Source organism: Nestor notabilis, unplaced genomic scaffold (genome assembly GCF_000696875.1).
Source record: "Nestor notabilis isolate BGI_N333 unplaced genomic scaffold, ASM69687v1 scaffold21313, whole genome shotgun sequence".
NCBI classification, from domain to species: Eukaryota; Metazoa; Chordata; class Aves; order Psittaciformes; family Psittacidae; genus Nestor; species Nestor notabilis.
In genome coordinates, this window is record NW_009922671.1 from 16375 (window position 1) to 30916 (window position 14542).

The following is a 14542-nucleotide window of genomic DNA, read 5'->3' on the forward strand; positions in this document are numbered from 1 at the left end:
CTGAACCACAAATGGACCTGAAAACCAAGGGGCCATTTAACAACTGGCTGGATCCAGGCAACCGCGGCCGCCTCCGCCAGCTACGTAAAGGCTGCGTCCGGGGCTTGTGCCCTTTCTCGGGGTGGTTTTTCTACTGTCTTCAGCCCTGCATGTTTTTCCACTCTGGAGCCTCATTACCTGCACTGCCCAAGCGGGGCTTTGTTTGCACAGTTCAATACATCCTTCCCAAGGGCTATTTTTAGACCTTTGCATAACCGAATGCCACAATTCTAGAAAAGAAGCAGTAAACATTGCTTTTGACAGGGAGAAATTCACTCGTTCGGAAGCCTTAAGGACTCCACGGCAGTTAGATGCTTCCTTTTCATTCTAATTCAACATCCAGGCCTTTTAAATGAGTCTGATTTCTCTTCAGCACACCAAAGCACTTTAAATGCAAGTTTCTGTTGGTTTAACAAAGTCTCATCTCCGAGACAATTGTGCTTTCAAATCATGGAAACTGTTCAAACAGAGCACGCTCTACTTCAGCTATACCAAAAGTGCAACCAAGTAAGTCTCAAAACCAAGTGAAGTCTCTATCTGCCTTACAAAACCTGGACCGAGTCAGTACAAACACACCACAAAGCCAGAGAGGGAAACAGAAACACTCAGAGCAGAGCTCTCCTTTAGGAAGCTGAGAGATCCACTCTTCCCCTGCTGCCTGCCAGCCAGAAGCTTCCAAGCTTGGAGGTTCCCCTGAGGAAAAATATCCGCAGAGGAAAAAAATCTTCAGCAACTAAGGAGACAAACCTATCAACTCACTCTCGTAAAGGCTGTTTTCAGGAAGGAACATGAGAACAGGCATCCCCTGGACAGAGGATTAGGCTGGATGGGCAACAGGACACCCAGCAGGTATTTTAGGGATGTTACCTCTATAGAACTACCTCTTGCTTTCTCACACATCCCTTCCTTCAACCAAGTCTTGCTCTTGCCTGATGACTGTACCACTGACAGAACATGCAACAAACACAAGAACCACGCAGGAAACCAACATCCAAGTAACAGGACACAAATGAAGCCGCAAAGTCTCCAAAGCAAATAGCTCAAGGGGGACAAGGACACCCACTGGAAAAGAGCAGCTGAGGATGGGGGACGGGGCTGCAACGTCTCTCTCCTTGCCTTGACACACGTGGCAGCCTGCACAGGAAGCCATGTACAAGAAGACATGGAAAAAGGCAAGGAGAGTTTCAATGGAGAGCTGAGCTGGACACGTTTGCCTCAATCCATTTCTCCCCCAGGATTTGAAGCCACCGTTAACTTGAACTGTAATCTCTTTTGCTTCCCATCCATGTTTTCCCCCTAGTTTTTAGCATCACGATTGAAGGCAACCTAGGATGATGTGAAGAGTGCATCCACTTTGAGAGTCAACTTGAGTCAGCTTCTACAGCTGCCTGGATGACAAAGAGATTTACCTGATGTTAAACCAAGTCGAACGCTCAACTTACCGTAGCTCTGACTTCAGGTACCCCGATTATAGCAACTGACCTGGCCCAGAACTTTCAAGCTCCAGATGCCATTACAGAGAAGATGGAATAATTACCGGACAAGTATCCTCTTCAGCAACTGCTGATCTCCTTCAGAGTAGCCAGGCCAGTCCTTCTGCACTTCCTTGTATACACAGTCTTTCAGTGTGAAAGTGCTGTCCTTGGCACTCAAATTTGCCACCTGAGACAAAAGGAATGTGAAAAAGAAAGCCTGTTAGGGTTTCATCTTCTCACTTCTTCTAACCAAAGAGATCAAAGGTGTAGGAATGCTGCAGCAGTTCAGTGTCAGAGAACAAGGAGGGGTTTTATACTGCATTTGCTAATTATTTAGATGATTTTATCAAACTGTGCCTTGCCTTTTGCCTTGGCACTGCCCTCGTTTACTGGGAAACAAGTCCTACCTAAAGTGATTATTCAGCTTGGATAGTCTGGAACAGTCCAACAGCAGTTTATGGAAATACCTGGAAATAACCCCTCCTGGGAACAGGCAGTTCACTTCTCAGCCCTGCCCGATAACCCGGCTGCAGCAGTTCATTAGCTGATGCAGGAACTCTCGCGGCGACAGCTTAGTTAACAATTGCCAGAGATAATCTCTCCTGAGCAAGCAGCAAAACAGGGACAGAAAAGGGACTTTCTCAAGCAGCAGTGAAGGGAATGCCTTGTAGAAATAGTGCAGCGGGGAGCCTGCAGATCCCACCGTGTGGTTCAGTGCACTGGGATCAGCTGCTGGATTTCAGAGGAGAACCTTGCTAAGGTGCTTCAGGACAAGAGCAAAACCTGTGATTACCAGCTTAGAAGCCAGGGTTTTACACTGCACCTAAATCCCACGCTGCAGCTCGCTCAGTGCACTTGCACCAGCAGCTTTGTGACACTTTACCCAATCCTGTCACTTGCAGTTTCCCTGCAAAGCCCGGCACGGGGCCTGCATGGCCTGGAACCACCGCTGGAACCAGCGGAATGGTATTAGAATGGAAACTACTTGTTAAGAGTTATCCCACTTGGATCAGTCTTTCCACAGCTGGACTGAGAATTTAACTTCTTGCTGCTGGTTACACGGCTGATAATACAGTGTGAGCACAAAGCAAAGCCCCAGTGAAGCTTCCACAGCCACTGTCTCAGCACTGCAGGCGTAGAAAACAGCCTTACATTAGTGTTTCTGAAGGGGTAGGGAGGTGCCAAATGCTGTGCCCACAGCTGGGAAACTTGCATCCCAAAATCCTGCTTCAGCCGCCCCATTTGACAACTTGAAACTGGAAGCTGGTTGTATTCAGTCAGGGGAGGAATGGTGCAGGTGGGTAAGGATCAGTGTTCTGCTCCGCTCGCCCCAGCCGGGAGATGGTCGTGCTAAGGAAGCTCTATTATCCACGCAGCAGGAAGACTCAGAAAAGCAAGTGAAGGAGGGAAAAGCCTTGAATTAACCCAAGATGCTGTTAATTCCTCTGCTTTTGCTTTAGGGAGACTGTGACCCAGTATTAAACCTCCATGAATTGCAAAGCAAAAAGCTGCCGAACTCACACAGCAAAGCCCTCCTGATAAGTGAAAAATAGAAAGCACTTATCAGTTTACATGACAAACACTTTGTTTTTCCTTTCAGTTCTGTCACCCTTCCAAAACCCCGAGCCAAAATCCAAGCAGAATCTGAGCTGTGTTTTACACTGAGATATCCCAAACATGCCCAAGAGACAACAGCAAAGCCAGGCTCCTTAGCAAAACCTCTCTGGGAATCTCTCTGGTTCCTGCTGGTGCTCGGCAAGGCCCCGAGCAGAAGACTCCTCACATTTTCTCTGCACAGAGGCTGAGAGCTGCTACCTCCTTGTTTTGCTGGTGTGGGACTGTGCAAGCTCCACCCCGGGCTTCCCAAAAATAGAAACCTTGCAAAATGAGGCAAAAAGGCCAGCAGGAACAGAGAGTCCTCTGAGAGATGCAAGAGTACAACGAAACCCACACCTAGACGTATTTAGACACGCAGCTTTAATGCAGCCTGTAATTTTTAGCTTATCTGTGCCTGCTTGTGGACGGGAGCCCTGGTAGCACTGAAAGGAGATTAAGTTTACGAGCAACATGTTTACAGCCAGATCAGCATTTAGCCCAACAGAGCCGAACGCGCCGCAGTGTGCGGAGCATCACGGATGGGTCATGATCAGAAAGAGCAGTTCGAGCCCCAGAGCTATTTATAGCATTCGGAAGGGTGCTCAGCAGAACGTGAGCGCTGCTGGATGAACACCTGGGGAAGGTGCGAGTTGTGCCAGCTCTCATTTTCAACATGAGCTGCCCCGTGCCCTTGGGCAAACTCACTCCCCACTGCCTCCTCCTTTCAGAAAGGAAGGGAGGTAAAAACCAGCCAGCACAGAAGAGGGCAGCTGCAGCACTGAAATAAATCCCCATGATGTGTTCTGCACTGCGAGAGCAATAAAGGTATTTACTGCAATTCCTAAAATGGCACCTTCAACATGACTCAAAGTGTTAAGAACTGATTCAGCTTGGAGACAGCTTTCACACTTGACATACAAATAATATGCTTTGCAAGAAGCTGCCTGATCTTCACACCTAACCAGTTGCACTTCTAAGCAGGAAAGGTCTGAACAATCCAAAGAACATGTAAAGCTTTGCGGAGAAGGGACGTGTTTTCTCCTTCACATAGGAAGCTTTACATGATTGAGACAGAACGTGCTCCCTTACGCCCATGTTAATCAAAATATATAGATTTATAGGTTATAACAAATCAAACAGCTCGTAGGGCCTCTGTCAGCTCATTCTCCCCACGACCAACCACAAGTGTTCCTCTTAAGCAGCTGATCTGGTGAACTGCCCTCATGCAGCTTAGCTGGGGGCACCCAACCCGAGCTGTACACACGAGTGTTGTACGTCCAATTCATGTGAAGTGCAGCTGGTCACAGCCTCAGAGAACACTTGGCTGCAGCTCTGAGACACGCAGGTTACTCTCAGACTAACACAGAGGTACCACCATCCTGAAAGACGTTTCCCTTTACCAGAGTACAAACCTGTTGCAGAAGGTTGTCCAGCAAATCCTTGTCCTGCTGAGAAAGTCCATCCTTCTGCAATCTGAGAATAAGTTCAGGTTTCTTATAAGGCTTTAGTGCCAGTAAGTGCACAACCCTATCTTTGAAGGGTCTCTGAGAAATGGCACTATTGCCCCTCTTTATTGCACTGGCAAGGTTGACTGGCGTTGGGCGCTTCCTGGAGGGAACAGCATCGGAAGCTCCTGGTGCAGGTTTACGCATCTGAACCTTTTTGCCTAAAATGAGATGAGAACAGTGAAGTGCAGCAGTCACCTTGCAAAGGCCAGTGGTCTGTCAACATGTACATGGAGTTCATTACACCAACTGAAGTGCCAGAAGATGACAACGAAGGACAAACACAACCAGCACACTCCATCTGCAACAAGCATCCCCTGAGTTTTATGATTCATGACAAGCTTGTAATAAGTAAACAGCAACACCAAGCTCTGGAAACCTGAGTATTATTGGCCACAAGCTTATATAAAGCTCTCTTTGTTTGCCAGCTTTTCATTTATCCCAAGTGCATGTATCCCCACGCTTAATCTAACCATTTTTTCCCTCCCAATGAGAAGAAAATTCTGCATTATTATGTAGACGAGTGGAAATCTGGAGTGGAAAGAGCAGAGCTGGTGATGGAGCGGCTCCCTGCTGCTGAGCTCAGCACAAACGCCACTCCAGCAGATGTTTCTGCTTTTAGAACAATAGGAACTTTATGGGGCTGGGTCCACCTCCCTTCCCCCTGCCAAACACAGCCCCATGAATGGGGTCTAACACTGATACATTCAGCGTTAGCCTATTCATTAGTGCACTGTCTGGTCTAATAGAATAACCCCTTCCACCCTGCAGTAACAACTGCTTTGCCCTCCGATACATTCCCATACACGTGAGAACATAAAGCTGCCTCAAAAGTTCATCTCGAGCCCTCAGAGGCAGCTTCCTCAACTCTCTCCCAAATGTGGTTCTTGGTTTCTGACAGCATCCTACAAGAATTCGTATTTCCCATTCCTATGGAAAACCAGCTTTAACTAAAGCCCTCACCCAAGTCCCACATCACTTGGGAAAACACAAACCAAAGGGCTTTACTATTTTGAACACAGAAACAGGTCTCGAAGCCAGGTTCCTGCTACCAAAGGTACAACAAGCAAATCAAAAGAAGAAAATGTGTAGGTTCTGAGGTCTGAACCAGGGACACGCAATCAAAAACCACCCTGGATCAAGCAAGTGACCTTCCCTGGGACAAACTCCCAGCGTAACTGCAAGAACTTGGGAGGTTCAGTTGAGCATGGCAGTTCTGCACTGCTAGGAAGCCGTTTTCACTGAGTCATCTGAAGATGCTGCTGGTTGTGTGCAGGGTTTGGTTTACTGAAATGCAGATTGCACAACTGAGTCCCATTTCCTGCTCTCAGTTACGCACCGCGCTGATGCAAGTGAGTGTGAGCCACCGGCGGCAGGGCTGAGCTACCAGAGGGAGCAAAACAACACTTCACACGTTAAACATCCCCGAATTCAGAGATCAGCTGGCCTTCACTTCCAGAAATGGGACAAGAGAAGATTCGTCAGCTTTGCTCTCGCCAGGTCCTGAACAGCACAAACACATTGGGACATTCCCACTCCAGGCGAGAGCCAAAATGCACAACGAGAGGAGAGAAAACTCAGTTAAGCCAGAACGTGCAATGTTGAACTACTTAAACATGTGCACATACACGGATGTACACACACACACTTAGTGTGTGCATGGGCACATGCATCCCCTGCAGGTGTATCAGCTATTTATTTACACATGTATTCACCCAAGGGTTAGTTCCCATCTACACTGTTCTGTTGATCTCCAGGTTTCAACCTTTCATATAAATCCTTCCCCATCTGAGCTGCCTGGAAGGACTCCACTGAGCTCTCAGTGCTGAGCTCCCTGTTCTCACGGCAATGGGAGACCCAGGCCTCTCCCTCCAGCCCAGCCTGCAGGGGAACCAGTGCTGGCACTGGCACACCACGTATGTGCGCATCCCACCAGAGACTGTCCTTGCCCAGACTCTTCCTTCTTGGAGCAGTGCCCCTGTCCTGGCTGGAACGCTGGCATCTGCTCTATGCAGCAGGCACTCCACTGCACTGCTTTCTACACGGCTGTGCCCCCGTCTCAGAGCAGGAGTTTTAGCAAGAGTATTTTTAAGCCAGAACTTTTGCTCCATCTTTCCGGGAAGCAATTTGCTTGGAGAATCTTCTCCCTCACGAGCCCAACAACTCCATCCACTTACTGTAATGTTCTCAGATACACAGCTAAACAAAATAATCTTCTAGTCTACAGGAAATTGATGCATTTCCTTCCTGATTACTATCGTCCCAGCTCTGAGCACTTGGCTGATAAAACAATGAGTCAGGGTCAGCTCTACATTTTGCAACTCACCATTCTCATCACAGACGTGCTCAAAGAGACTGGCTACAGATCACATGGGCTGCAGGAGAAACAGCTGGCTCAGAAAACACCAACCTGAAATTCTGCCTTCTGCTCGCTATTCGTGCCCTAAGTTTGTGACCAGGCTGAGGCTAAGCAGGGACCTGAGCAGACTGAGGCTAAGCAGGGACCTGAGCTCAAACTTAGGTCTCTGCAGGCTCCTTCTGCAACCCACTGATACTTGCCACAGTTTTCTTCCCTCCCCTAACATTCTCCTTTCGTTGTCACACTCAGATGGCTTGTGTAAGGCTGCAGTGAGCAGCACTGCTTTAGTCTCTTTGCTTATTAACACAAGGGCACTGTATCTGCACCCTAAATGTTGCAGGCTACGGCCTCAAGTGCAGGCACACCCCAGATGTGTGACAACAGCAGTGGCACACTGTAGCTGACTCTTCTAGGAGCACAGATGCTTCTGATGCTCTCAGCATCAGCACGGGACAGAGAGGAAATAACACCGGGTACCAACGTGAATGCACACAGACGACCCTCAGAGGCCACACAAACACCACCACACACGTTCTAGGGTGAAAATGGAAGCCATGGAAGTCACAATACAAGCAGAATAGCACCCCAGTAAATCACTTTCAGGTACTAAAGACTTCCATGGTCACGCAGACAAAGGTCAGTGTCTGACTTCAGAAGCTGGTGGAGACACCCCAAGCCCAGCTGCTGCTTACCTACGTATCTCCCCCCAGGTTTGATGACTATAGCGCTCCGGCTGCGAGTCTCCTCCTCCGCCTGGGCCATGCTTTGCCTCGCCTTCTGGTAGGAGTCGTCGGTAGCACACACGGTGATTTTATCCTGTATGCTTCCAAGGCAATCCAAATGGATATTGCCATTGCTGCAAAAGAAATGCAATGGAAGAGATACTCCCAACACTGCAAACGGGCACATCTTTGGTGAACAACAGAGGTTGCGTTATCTAAATACAGGAGAGGGCAGAAAGAAGCTGAGATGTGAAATGATTCTTCTGCGAGTGCCTCCTTACCCAAAATACACAGAAACACATTCAAGAGACACTAAAAAGAAAGAAGAGGTATTAAGTTTTGTTCAGTCTGATGGGGAAAAGATTCTACAGAAGATAAGGTAAACCCAAGGCTGGCTTTTGTGTTGATGTCCCACTCACCTAGAGACATACTGCTGGATGCAGTCGAAGCTCCCCTGGGGGCTGTCCTTGCCGATGTTGGAGAGATAGAATGTGAAAGTCCTCACTTCCGTGGGGCGATCAGGCCTCGGGATCGTGATGTGCTGTTTGGAGGGAGAGAAATCTTGGTCACTTGGGCAGCCCACGCTACCACAAATTCAGTTGTCCTGCTCTCACTATGCTTTCAGCCATTTGGCAGCACACTGCGAGCATGGGGATTGCTGCACACAGCAAGGAGCTACAAGAAGGATTCAGCTTCACACAACTCTGTGCCCATAAAAGATAAGGTAACAGGGAGACAGATGCAGAGAACAGCTAAAAAGACAGCTCTGTGTGTAAAAGAACAGAGACCCAAGCTGGCAGCCTGCTGCTTTTCAAAGTGGAGCCCACAATAACCTTGTTCTAAGAATCTGACCCAATTCTATTGATTCAGGCTCAAAACAGACTTGCTACCAGTGTTCATATTCAATTTCAAGCACTTGCACCTTGTTCCTTCCGAAGGAGTGATGCAGCACTAACCCCAGCACCCTCCAGGTCACCAGGTAACACGCTCATTCTTTTTTAGGAGCTTCTAATTCCACAAGGAGAGCTCCTGGCCCACAGCAGAGTGTGCCACTGCTGCTGAACACAACAGTTAACCAAGCATGAAGTGTGCTCCACAGACACCCCGCAGCGACCTGCGCTGCTGCTCTCCCCCAGCCATTCCTTGTTCCAAAAGGAAGCAAACTGTGTCCCTCTGCACTCGAGAGCCAACAGACATCTCGGTGTCCAAGCTCTACTACCTCCTCAATATTTGATAATGAAGATGGCTTCCAGAAAACGAGGCAGAAGGAACATCAGCTTCAAGCTATTTTAGGCTCCACTCCACCACACAGATTTATATTTACCCAGATGGCCACATATATGCACAAAATATACACGCCCAGCAAACCAGCTCGTGGCATCCACGTATGACTGTGCTCCATGTAAGACAGCTACTGGTCCAGAAGGGTTTCTAGGTGGTTTCCGTTTGCCCTCAGCTGTCTGCAGCAGCCTGGAAGCCCAGAGCATCCGTGCACTTTGCTAAACCACAGGGATGTTCTCAGAAACGTCAGGAAGCGCTTCTGTGACCTGTGCTGAGCCGAGCTGTTCTCCACGTACCCTCCGTGCAGACCAGCCCCAAGGCAGGCTTCCCCCGGAGACAGGAGGATAAACTATCCCCCACGCAGCCCCAAGGTCCACATCTGAAAATACTCGGAGCAGATTTGGTGGCGATCAGGGAAGAACTCGGAGCCCTGTTATCAACCCGGCCAAACGCGTGCCACAGCCTTGAGCCCTTAATCTGTCCCTGCACCCTCTGCCCCCACCCAGCCACAAGAACCAAGATGCTCTTCTGCTTTCGGAGCGAGCTGAGAACATGCACCAGGTCACAGGGATATGAGGAGCAGACTGGGGGGGTTTCACAGCCAGCACTGTTCACTCACTGCTTAATTCAGTGGCAACAAGGCAAGAAGGTGAATTCATCCTGCTTCGAGTGAGTTGTGATCACGCGATGGGGCTGCCAAATAAAACCCGGAGGATGTAACCGAATCATGTATTCACACACTAAAATAACTTCCCCCCAGCTCCTGATTTACTGTTGTGAAAAGCAGCTGCTCCCAGAGCCCCGACTCGGGCATTTCTGTGGAGTTTCTGCAGCTTCTTCAAGGGATGTAAAACAAGTCAGAAGTGAGAGTGTCACAGAAAGGTTTGGGTTGCAGGGACCATCCAGCTCCAACCCCTGCCCCGGGCAGGGACACCTTCCACTAGAGCAGGTTGCTCCAAGCCCCTGTGTCCAACCTGGCCTTGAACACTGCCAGGGATGGGGCAGCCACAGCTTCTCTGGGCACCCTGTGCCAGCGCCTCAGCACCCTCATAGGGAAGAGCTTCTGCCCAGAGCTCGTCTCCATCCCCTCTGGCGGTCGCAGCGGTGGCAACGCTCTCGCTGCAGTACTGGAAAGTCTCGTGTGTGCAAACTGGCCGTTATCTAGGAATTATTTTTAGCTGAACCAGAAGGTTTCTCAAGCCACCAAGGCAGCATGGTAACTGCTTTGAGTGAGCCCTAATTTTGGTACCGACTATTACACCAGTAACCATAGACACTTAAAAATAGCTCCGTACAGATGTTACTTCTGGTTTTCTTCTTTCAAGCAATATTCATCTGTGTACAGCTCGTTCTGAAGGGCAACTTCACCTTCCTCTATTCACACCAGCACAAGTTCACCCCAAGAAGTGGGGGCAAACGTCAGATTTTCCAATCACGTCACGTTCAGGTGTTTTGTTCCTAACTCCTATTTAAGAGCTGCACAAACATCCATGTATTTGGCACCTGAAGGGGGTTTTCAGCCCCGGTTCAGTTCTTTCCCTTCTCTCCCCACTCCCAATCAGCACCTGCAAATTCAACCCAACCCAGGCTCGAATTCTGCACATGCTTCTACTGAAACAGAAGCCTCTTCAGCCTTTCTTGCACGGTTACAAGCACCATCTACCACCGTTTGTAACGCTTTGGTGCTCCAGCTCTTACGTTCTCATTTGCACACACGTTGAAATGAGCCAAATGCTCAAGATTGCATTAAACTGCACAGAACTATCCAAGAAAACCCAGCTTGATGACATAGGAACAAGCAGGTGCTGCTCTTAAGGCCTATCCACAGAGTCCCACTTGAGCGGCTCAAAGCAGAGCAACACTTGGCTAATTACAACCCTGTTACTACTGTTGAAATGCTGATTATTGCACAGATTATTGTGCTGAGAAAGAGGCAGGGACAAGAGCAGCAGTGCTGTGAAGAAATGAGACCAGGCACAGATCATTCGCCATCCACACTGGGAAACTCCTGCCAGCCTCTATCCAGACCAGGATCCATGAGGGAGACCAGGATCCATGTGGAAGACCAGGATCCAAGCACTGCAACAGCTTTTTTCTGGGGGTAGAACCACCGACATGCTCCTCTGGCCAAGCTGCCAACTCCCTGACCTGCTGTTTTATTCCCAAGAAATTCCCTTCCCTGGTTAATTGAGTATTAAGCTGTGTCTTAGAAGCTAAGAGCATCCTTGACAGCATTCCTCAGACTAACACTGGGAACAGGTAAAAAAGACGGACACAGTAATTTAAAGGCTTCTAGAGAATTAAATTAAGCAGGGGTTTGTTTTAAACTCTTATGTCCTGCCTCCCCTAATCCTCAAGTACTTTAAGTTTTCCCTTCTTGCAAGGGGCGTATTTACACAGAATAGTCCCACTATTGAAATCTCCTATCACTGGACACTGCTTGAAGTCACACGCTGCCATTTGTGCTCCATCCAAAAGCTACCACCCCCCAGCATTAATGGGAAATATCCACAGCAATATTTCTCAGGAAGCAAAGCAGGAAGGCAACATACTGGGGAATTAAGGTAGAGAGGAAGAAAGTGTATTCCAAAACCAAGCACCTAAACAAATGTCTTTTAATGTCATCATCTGAATCTGAGACCTTGTTACATCCCTGACATTATCCTTCCAGTCCCATTGCTGGGTCACTGGAGAGCATTTAAGCCCCAGTGCTAATTCCTCAAAGCAGGGCACAATCCTGACCGATGCGACTACTACACTTCAACCCAGATGGTTTTGAGCTGCAGCTTCTTGTCATACCCAGTAAAAATAACACTAAAAGGACAAAGAGCTCTTTCTATCCGCCCCTGTCAAGCTGGAGCTCACTTTCCTCAAAGCTCTACCTTTGCCCTTTACTCGACGGTGCAATTAATGAAAGAGCTGAGGATGAGGCAAGCAGAGGTCAGCTTGAGTTGCCAACGTCCTCCTTCACCCACGATGCTCTGTAAGTGGCACATGGGATGTAACCGTGCTGCTTCTCCCCACTGCCTTCCCCTGGACTGGAACCACCAGGGACCAAAACACGCTTCTCCGGCAGCGACGGGCTCAAATACAATTCAGTGCATTAAATAGGATTGGGTTGGGGTTTTTTCTTTTTTTTTTTAATAAAGTAACTACAGTTTCAAAATATCTTTCATTCTTCTAAGGAACTGCATCCACTTAAACTGCTTTTCTTTGGGTTTACCTGACAACCCTGGATCTCAGCTCCGTGTGAACCCCACTGCATGGAGCGCGCCGGGGCTGAGGCACAGCAGCGTTTTCAGCTGCTCTGATTCATTCTCCTACATTTCCCTTTAGGAGGAAGATTGAGCAAGAGAAGAGGCATTTCTAGAACTTAAGCAGTTTGACAGGAAGAGTTGGCTGAAGATCCTCACAAGGTGCTCTACAAAGGGAAAGGGAAGCCTTTGCAGCCCCTTCATTACATGCAGAGCTGTTTGCTCATCTAGTAACAACAAATCACACAGCCTGAAAGGTTTTCCTTGTCACTCGCCTCTCGTTTTGCCCAAGTGCAGTTGCAGATTTTTATCTAAGCTTTCCGGCTGAGCTCTCCGGCAAGTTTCATTGTCAACAAAGTAAAAGAAACCTGGAAATTGCTCCTTGCTTTATTTCCCAGGACAAGAAAGTTTGGATTTTTCTTCTTAACTTCTGATAACAATCATGTCTTTCCTGCAAGGTTTTGTTAGAATGCAAAGATTAATACCCCAAGGTAAAATATGGGCAAGGACTAGACTTTAGTGCTTACTTAATTCAAGCCTTTTTGAAAGGTTTATTGCACCACTATAATAAATTAAGGAGTTACTTACAGCTGAGTTCAGATTCTTTAAAACAAAACAATCCCCTTCTTTATCCCAGCCTGGGTTGGGTTGAAGGGACCTTAAAGCTCACCCAGCTCCAACCCCTGCCCGGGGCAGGGACCCCTTCCACTAGAGCAGGTTGCTCCAAGCCCCTGTGTCCAACCTGGCCTTGAACACTGCCAGGGATGGGGCAGCCCCAGCTTCTCTGGGCACCCTGTGCCAGCACCTCAGCACCCTCCCAGGGAAGAGCTTCTGCCTCAGAGCTCGTCTCAATCTCCCCTCTGGCAGGTTCAAGCCATTCCCCTTGTCCTGTCCCTACATCCCTTGTCCAAAGCCCCTCTCCAGGTTTCTCATGCAGAGCACTAAAGGTAAACATGCACCTTTTGTAGCTAAAAGGTGCATAAATGTCATTTTAAGGTTCACTAAGGAGTTGTGTTATTGACCAGTTAAATCTCAGCATTGCCAGTGACTGCCAGGACAGTTTCGAGTATCAATAATCTTGGAGGAGTTCAGTCATCGGCACAGAAGTTAGAGAAGTAAAACTCCTCCATGTACAATATTGTGGTACTCACAGACATGGCACGGGCGTTTAGATGTGTGTCTTAAATAAAGCTCCACTTAGAGCAGCCTCTGGCAGGAACTGGCACCCGTGAAGTCCTGCACCAGGAGACATGGCCTTTCCTCGGGACACGGGGTTTCCATGGATCGCTGCACCCACCACAGTGCTGCCACCAGCAAACTCGCCTTTGCCTTGTTCTGCCCAACAGCATGGCCTTATAGAGCCAGAATCCCCCACCAGCAACGCGGGTGCTGCTGGTGTGATGGATGTAGCAAGGGGAGAAAACAACTTCACATCTCTCCCTTGCAGAAAGCAGAGCATCCTTCTTTGCACAGGGACAGGACAGGCACCAGAACACACACCTCACTTGGATTACTTGTACAAGCCAGCGAGGAACTTTCCAAGACAACCCACACAGGAACTTACCCCTTGGCTTCCTTGAAACTGGATTACTGGTTTTGATGTCACAGCATCCTACAAAAACAAGTGGAAAAAAAGAGACATTACCTTAGAGAAGGTTAAAGCTCCGACATTCGCTGCCAAAACCCACTGACTGGATCTTTCACCTGTGCTTTTTACTTGCCTATTTTTAAAGGAAAAAGCTTTGGGGAAGTATATTCCAAGCAAAAAAAAACCCCAAAACACACAAAATCCTGAAACAGTGCTTTGTACCTAGAAAAAAGGATTAAACTGTAACTTCCTCAATGGTCCCTCCTGTCAGGAAAGGGGCAGCTCCGAGATGACACCTGATGGGCAACACCAAGTTCCCTCCTGCCCCCTGTTTCCGGCAGGGAGCAGCTCAGCTGTGTGAGCTGTGAGTTACCAGTGAGTATTTGAGGGGAAAGTCTGTTCCACTTGTAGGCCTGAGCAGCTTTCCAGCATGTTTTTTCCAGCAGAAAGCTGGCAGTTCACTGGAAAAGCAAACTGCAAAGTCCTGCTGCTCCCTTGCCCATTTCAGCCAACGGCCTCTCCCTCCGTTCTCGTGTGCTCACAGACTCCTGCAAGCCCCAAACCCCCTGAAATCCACTAAGCTTTTACTTCTTGTGTTCCAGGAGGATTGTGGCTGTGTTGGTTTTATTTCCTAAAGTCACACGAAACATTCCAAGACACACTAAGAGACACCCTCCCGCTGCACAAGAAAATGCTTCACAGGGTGGGAAAACGGCATGTGGA

General features: G+C 48.5%; 1 protein-coding gene across 1 annotated transcript in view; it reads right to left on the reverse strand.

Annotated features, from left to right (window-relative positions):
• ELL (elongation factor RNA polymerase II) overlaps positions 1-13843 on the reverse strand; it is a gene marked incomplete at its 5' end in the record, with an annotated part of 25740 nt that extends 11897 nt beyond the window's left edge. The window contains 5 exons of the mRNA XM_010011746.1: positions 1577-1701; positions 4523-4776; positions 7667-7830; positions 8116-8237; positions 13796-13843. Coding sequence (XP_010010048.1) covers positions 1577-1701; positions 4523-4776; positions 7667-7830; positions 8116-8237; positions 13796-13843 — 713 coding nt within the window. The remainder of the gene's footprint in view (positions 1-1576; positions 1702-4522; positions 4777-7666; positions 7831-8115; positions 8238-13795) is intronic.
• Positions 13844-14542: the final 699 nt, after the last annotated feature.